Source organism: Zosterops lateralis, assembly GCF_965231275.1.
Source record: "Zosterops lateralis genome assembly, chromosome: 17".
Classification (NCBI taxonomy): domain Eukaryota; kingdom Metazoa; phylum Chordata; class Aves; order Passeriformes; family Zosteropidae; genus Zosterops; species Zosterops lateralis.
In genome coordinates, this window is record NC_139777.1 from 10,684,825 (window position 1) to 10,692,068 (window position 7,244).

At 63.3% G+C, this 7,244-nt stretch overlaps 1 protein-coding gene across 1 annotated transcript; it reads left to right on the forward strand.

Annotated features, from left to right (window-relative positions):
- Positions 1 to 247: 247 nt before the first annotated feature.
- On the forward strand, positions 248 to 6,878 carry TESC (tescalcin). The gene is made up of 8 exons (XM_083874169.1): positions 248 to 332; positions 4,337 to 4,406; positions 5,394 to 5,474; positions 5,697 to 5,836; positions 5,919 to 5,980; positions 6,050 to 6,157; positions 6,548 to 6,595; positions 6,692 to 6,878. The coding sequence occupies exons 1-8, from the start codon at positions 275 to 277 to the stop codon at positions 6,767 to 6,769; spliced, it is 645 nt and encodes a 214-aa protein (XP_083730295.1). The 5' UTR covers positions 248 to 274; the 3' UTR covers positions 6,770 to 6,878.
- Positions 6,879 to 7,244: the final 366 nt, after the last annotated feature.

Below are 7,244 nucleotides of genomic sequence, written 5' to 3' on the forward strand. Positions count from 1 at the left end.
CCCCCTTCCCGCACTGGGGTAGGCGGGGGCAGCTCCGTGCCCTTCCCCGGCCCCGCTCCGGAGCCGCCGCCGGGAGTGCCGGTGCCGCCCGCCGCTGCCGGGGCTGTCCCCGCTCCCGGAGGGTCCCACCCCCGCGGTCCCTGCGCTGCCTCTGGGCGGGGGCTCGCAGGGCCCGGGGCCGCCGCGCCGCCGCCGCCTCCCCGCCGCGCCCGCCCTTAAAAGCGGCGGCGGCTCCGGTGCGGCGCCCGCGGCGGCGCTCCCGGCACGGCCCGGGATGGGCTCCGCGCACTCCGTGCCCGCCGAGATGCGGGAGCTGGCCGACAGGACGGGCTGTGAGTACCGGGGACGTGCGGGGACCCGGCCGGGCGCTGTCACCCCCAGCTCACCCCGCCCGCAGCCCCGGCCCCGCCGCCGGAGGGGACACACCGCCCGCGGGCTGCGGGAGCTGTCACCCGGGGAGGGAGGGGGGACACAGGAAATGTCACCTGGCTGGGCGGGGGGCTGCAGGAGGTGACGCTGGAGCAGGGAGGGGGATGCAGGACGCGCCGTGTCACCGCGGGGAGGATGCAGGAAATGTCACTCGGGGAGGGGGCCGAGGTGTCACCCGGGCTGGGGGAGAGCAGAGGTGACACCCGGGGGATGGAGCGGGGGAAGGGGCCGGGGGTGAGAGAGGATAAGAGGGGAGGGTGTAGGGCTGTCACCAGAGGGTGCCAGCATGTCACCTGGGCGTGCAGCCGTGTCCCCGGTGCCACCGATGCCACCAGCCGGGGCGTCGAGCGGCCACACGTGCGAGCCCCGGGCGGGCTGTGCCACCGCGCCGGGCATTGTCCCCACCCGGCTGCTCTGCCCCGGGGCCACCGCGCCGTGACACCCCCGGGGCTGCCCCGGCGCTCAGCTTTGGGATGGAGGGAGCAGCAGGGAAAGGGGCCGGGACACGGCCCGGGGCTCCCGCAGGTCGTGCCCGTGCTGGGAATGTCAGCGAGCTCCGGGCATGGGCACCGGGCTGTGCCCACCCGGATCCCCCGTGCGGAGCTGCCGGGATGGAGGCGGGGCTGAGGGGCGGCTCTGCCCACGGCCAAGGGCTCTGTGGGGGCCCAGAGGCTCCAGGGACTGTCCCCAGAGCTGCTGCAGCTCCTGGGGTCACATCTCCCTTCATTCCCTCTCCTCCTCCCCGAGGGAGGGCTGAGCCCCCGCACCCCACTGAGCACCCCGGGGTGCACTCGGGAGCCTGGGGAGCCCGCGGGGTGCCAGCCTGGCAGCCCGGGGGGGGAGGAGGTTTTTGGGGAACCCCCTGGCCCGGGGACCCCGCAGCAGCATCCCCAGCACAGGCGGCCCCTGCCCGTGGAGGTGCCCCGTGAATCAACCCCAGGGAAGAGTTTGCAAGGGCAACACCCAAAAATCTCATCGAAACCAGAGGAGGGAGGGCAGGGGGAGCCCATAACTCCTAGCCATGACTGGGGTGCACATCCTGAGCTCACCCTGGTGTTCACAGTCCCACTGTGCTGTGGCTGCTGCCAAAATCTCTGGGAATTCTGGGGGTTTACGGACTCGCTGCTGCGGTCCGGCCTCATGCAGGACACTGCAGCCACGCTGGGTCCGGTGGGAGGAGCAGGGACGGGGCAGAACCACCTGGAGGTGCCCGTGGCTTGTTCCTTTGCTTTCTCCCCCCTGGAGGGGCACCCCGAGGGGCTGCTCAGGGCCGATTCCCCTCCCTCCCTCCGTGTGCTCCATCCCAAAGCTGCAGCAGCCTGTCTGGGGTGAAGTGGCTCTTCCCAGGATGTTGTGACCATTCCCTGCAGCCAGGCCGGTCCCACATGGGGGGGGCTGAGCCCCCACAGTGCCCCTTCCCCTTTGCTCAAGCAGCACAAACCACGCGAGGCTGGGAGCAGCCAGCCCAGCTCCCTCTGGTTTAAATCCCATTTTTCCCCCATTAGCAGAGGCTGCCGTGCTTGGACACGGGCCTGCAGCATCAGGATGCTTCTCAGGGATACGAGCAGCCTCTGCTGCCCTTGAGCCAGCCCTTCTTCCAGCAAAGCTTTTGCCTTTTCTGCAGATTTTCCCCTCTTTTTTCTGGAAAACAGCCGAGCGCTGCCGCCTTTACAGGACAGAGCGATGCTGGGAGCTCTGCCCTGAGAGGAAAACCTGGGACTGGGGAGAGAGGGAGCAAAATCCTCATCCAGCCTTCCAGGGCTGGCCCAACCATGAGCATCCAGCCCCTGAGCTCAGCTCTTTGCCCTCCTGGTGCCTGGGACATTTTTCTGAGAGATCAAAGCTTTCTGTGCTCACCCGAGTCCCAGATGCTGAAGGCTTGGTGGCCCAGCTGCTCCCATGGTGACGGGGACGTCGTCAGGGCACAGGGGGAAAGGTCACTCCTCCATGGCCAAAATTGGAAAGCAAAGTCCGGGGAAAGTTTCCATGGGTGAGTGTAGAGCAGCAGAGCAGCAGAGCAGCAGCCAGGAGGGGCTAGGGGAGGAAACATCCAAGGGATGGATCGGTGGGGCCTGAGCATCATCACCTGGGAGCCAGTGGGGTCAGTTGGGGTGAATAAAGGGGGTTTGAATCCCATCCTGCAAAGGTGCTGGTGAGATCCCAGCCCAGGGCTCAGCCCCATCCTGATGGGATTCCAGGCTGTGAACAGAGGGCTGTGAAGGCTCAGCCCCGCTGATCAATAGGGTTGCTATTTCCAGGCTGTGAAGCAGCAGTCGGGAAAGCAAAGAACATTATTTAAACATCATAAAAGGGAGCGAGGGAGGCAGCTCAGCCCAGCTCTGACCCTGCTGGCTTGCTGCAATTAACCCTTTGCAACCCCTCAGCGATACTTTATTGTGGTTTTGTGTGTCCCCACGATGCCAGGAGTGGATTTCCTGCTGCTGGGGCAGCCCTGCCCCGTGCCCGGCCCCAGCGAGGGTTGGAGGAGCCTGTGGGTCCAGACAGACACCCCCAGCCCACAGAGACACAGCTCCAAAGCCCTTCCCTGGCTCCTGGGAATGGTTCCTGTCAGTATTTGCATGAGAGTCAGGCTCTGGGGAGTTACAACCCCTGGAGAGCAGCTGGGGAAGATAAACTCCCCTGTGCTGGGGGATCAGGGCAGTGGGAGGGGCTGCTGAGCCTCAGGCTGGAACCCCAGCCCTTGTGGGGCTCAGAGGGAGCTGCTGGTCCCCCCTTCCAGCCCTGCCCCTGATGGGGTCGGTGCATCCCCGATGCTTTGGGGTTCACCCTGAGCAGTGGCAGCAATTTCAAAGCCAAGCTTTGATTTTGGGGTGCTGCTGTGCCCCTTCCTGGCAAGGGGAAGGTGGCTGCTGTCAAGATTTCTGATCCCAGAGTTACTCCCTGCAGCAGCCACGGCTGTGGACACAGAGGAACCTCCTGGAGCTGTCCTGGGGCAAGGGAGAGGAGCTCCCTGGGCACTGCTCTGCCCACAGTCCCAAAACCCCAAAGGAAATGCCAAGAAATGTTCCAATGGCCTGGAACGGGAGATCCTGACCTGGGCTGGGATCCCACTGTGCCATTCCATGCCCTGCTGGGCCAGGGAATCTCCTGCAGACCAGGACAGGGGATCCAGCAGCCCTGCAGCAACCTGGGAGCCAGCACAGGGACACAGGACACAGGGGACAGGGACACAGGACACAGGGACACAGGGACACAGGGCACAGGACACAGGGACACAGGACACAGGGCCCAGGACACAGGGACACAGGGCCCAGGACACAGGACACAGGGACACAGGGCACAGGACACAGGGACACAGGGCACAGGGACACAGGACACAGGGACACAGGGGCACAGGGCACAAGGACATGGGGACACGGGGACACAGGGCACAGGGGCACAGGACACAGGGACACAGGGCACAGGGACACAGGGACATGGGACACAGGGACACAGGGACACAGGGCACAGGGACACAGGGGGCACAGGGACACAGGGGGCACAGGGACACAGGGACATAGGGACACAGGGCACAGGGACATGGGGACACAGGGACACAGGGCACAGAGACACAGGACACAAGGCACAGGGACACAGGGCACAAGGACATGGGGACACGGGGACACGGGGACACAGGGCACAGGGGCACAGGACACAGGGCCACAGGGCACAGGGACACAGGACACAGAGCACAGGGACACAGGGCACAGGGGCACAGGGAGACAGGGACACAGATGGACCCTGCAGGGCTGCACGGAGCCACCAAAGGGAAGTGAGAATGGCTCAGCTGTGCCCGGGAGCCCCCATGGCCCTGCCCCCCTGCCGGGGGTGTGGGGACAGGCACAGATGGGTGTCCCAAGGGTCCCCCAGGGCTCAGCCCCTGTCACCTCTCTCCTTTCCCTGGCAGTCACCTCTGAGCAGATCGAGCACCTGCACCGGCGCTTCAAGCAGCTGAGCCAGGACCAGCTGACCATCCGGTATGGAAATTCCAGCCCCATTGGAATTCCCATGGCAATTCCAGTCCCATTGTAATTCCAGCCCCACTGCAATTCCAGCCCATGACAATTCCAACCCATGACAATTCCAGCCCCACTGTAATTCCAGCCCATGACAATTCCAGCCCATGACAATTCCAACCCATGACAATTCCAGCCCCATTGTAATTCCCATGGCAATTCCAGTCCTATTGGAATTCTCATGGCAATTCCAGTCCCATGACAATTCCAGCCCATAGAAATTCCAGCCCCACAGCCACCCCCAGCATCTCCCCCTCCCTGGGCTGCCCAGGGGTGCCAGTCCAGGGCTGGGATTCCGGGTGTCCTTCCCAGCCATCCCCAGCCGTGCTGAGGCAGCTCCTGCAGCCTGGCCTTGTGAATATTCCCAGGAAAACCACACAGTGACTCAGTGGCCTCGGAGCAGGGGCACTCCTGATGAGCATCTCATCATCCCCCGGCTTTAAAATCCGTTTTAGGGAGGGAAGGGGGGTTGCAGTTGCTCTGGTCCCTCTCCTCGGTGGCTGCACAGAGCTCCAAGCCCCGCTGCTCCCTCCTCCCGGGGGTTATTCCTTGGCTCCTTTGCTTTATAAATCGTGGAGAGGAAATGCCCAGCACGGGCTCAGCACAAAGCTGAGGGGAGGGTGGACAGCAGGATCTCCCTCCTGTGCCTTGTTGAGCTCTGTTTGAGGCCTTTATCCTGGGAAAACTAAAATCCACGGCAGGTGGAGCCGTGCAAAGGGCCCCAGTGTCATCCCAAGAGCTTCCCAAGGACCCGTTTAGTGGGACAAAACCCCTGAGCACAGACTTGCTCTCAGTCTGAACGGAAGGAAAAAAAGGGGTTTTTATCCAAAACCTCTTTGTTTTTCCATGATTGCTCTGGAGGGAAGGGGTTGGTCCCTCAGTGGCTCTCAGGGTTCTCCCTCCTCTCCATCTCCCTCACACTCGGGGCTGTCTCTGTCCCCTCTGCAGCAAGGAGAACTTTGACAGCATTCCCGACCTGGAGTTCAACCCAATCCGGGGGAAAATCGTCCACGCCTTCTTTGACAAGAGGTGAGAACCCCCCAGCAGGCAGGGAGGGAAGGTTTATCCTCTGGAAATGGGATGGGGCTGGGCAAGGGTCTTCTCCCTCAAGTCTGGGATGGGACCAGGTGGAAAACGAGACATTTATGCTGAATCTTAGGGACAAAGCAGCCCTAAAGCCGTGCTGGGGGTGTGATGGGCTTGGCAGGGGTGTCTGGGGCTCCCCCTCACCCCGGGCTCGGGCTCCCCCAGGAACCTGCGGCAGGAGTCGGACGGGCTGGCGGAGGAGATCAACTTCGAGGACTTCCTGACCATCATGTCCTACTTCAGACCCATCGAGATGAACATGGACGAGGAGCAGCTCGACCGCTTCCGCAAGGAGAAACTGAAATGTGAGGCTGTCCCGGGCTGGGTTTGGGCTGGTGGGGAGGGAAGGGCTGCCCTGACCCTGCCCTCTCCCCCTGTCCCTCCCAGTCCTGTTCCACATGTACGACTCGGACCACGACGGGAAGATCACGCTGCAGGAGTACAGAAATGTAACGTGGGCTCCCCGCTGCCCCATTCCCCCCGAATCCCCGGCCTGGAGCTCACCCTGTGCCTTGCAGGTGGTGGAGGAGCTGCTGTCAGGGAACCCCCACCTGGAGAAGGAGTCAGCTCGCTCCATCGCCGACGGGGCCATGATGGAGGCCGCCAGCATCTGTGTGGGACAAATGGTGGGAGCCTGTGCTGGGGGCTGGCCCCGGCACTGAGGGGCTGTGCTGGCATCAGAAACGGGGCTGGAAGGTGTCCCTGCTCCCCAGGGCATGTCCCTGTCCCAGGGCTGCTTTGGCTGGAGATGTTTCTGCAGGCAGCAGCTTCCAGGGGGATGTTTTCCCGTAAGAAGAGCCCAGGGGGGATCAGTGAACACCATCCCATAAACCCCTGTCCTTACTGCTCATGGAAAAGCTTCTCCTTGCAGCCGTGGGGGTTTGGGAGCCAGCTTTGGGCTGCCCGGGGGGTACAGGGCAGGGAACCCATGGCAGACGTGTCCCTCAGCCCCAGGGGACATCCCTGGGCCACCCTTTCCCATCCCCCTGGGGCAGCTGCCATGTTTCCTCTCTCAGGGCCCGGACCAGGTGTACGAGGGCATCACCTTCGAGGATTTCCTGAAGGTGGGTGACATCCCTGCCGTGTCCCCAGAGGAGGGGCCGGGGCGGGCACAGGGGAGGGGTGTGGCCCCGGCCCCGCTCAGCCCCGGCCCCCGGCAGATGTGGCAGGGCATCGACATCGAGACCAAGATGCACGTCCGGTTCCTCAACGTGGACACCATCGCCCACTGCTACTGAGGGCGGGCAGCTGCAGGAGGAGGAGGAGGACGAGGACCCAGCAGCAGCTCCATGTCCTGGCACCTGGCTCCCAGCTCTGTGGCTCTGCCCAACCCGTGTGTCATGCTGGGGCTGCCCTCTGCTCTCTAGAAACAAAAGAGGCTTTTATCTGTAATAAAAGATATTTCTCTTTTTAGCCCTTGTGAGAAATACTCCATCCATCCATCCATCCCTCCATCCATCCATCCCTCCATCCATCCATCCATCCATCCATCCATCCATCCATCCATCCATCCATCCATCCATCCATCCCTCCATGGTGGATTGTTTCCCTCCACAAACCCTGGTTGCCCCATAAATCTGGATTTTTAGCCTCCCCCACGTGCTGCTGCAGGGAAGGAGGTGCCCAGCTGGGGCTGAGCCCGGGCTGTGGGGAGAGGCAGGATGAGGACTCTGAGGGGCAGGAGGTGAAGGCAGCACCCTCAGCACCTGCAGG

Bases quoted from the DNA above. Each gene is read 5' to 3' on its own strand.
- TESC (XM_083874169.1), top strand. From the start codon at position 275: ATGGGCTCCGCGCACTCCGTGCCCGCCGAGATGCGGGAGCTGGCCGAC. The intron at 6,158-6,547 runs GTGGGAGCCTGT...TTCCTCTCTCAG, and splicing joins GCATCTGTGTGGGACAAATG to GGCCCGGACCAGGTGTACGA. The intron at 6,596-6,691 runs GTGGGTGACATC...GGCCCCCGGCAG, and splicing joins CCTTCGAGGATTTCCTGAAG to ATGTGGCAGGGCATCGACAT.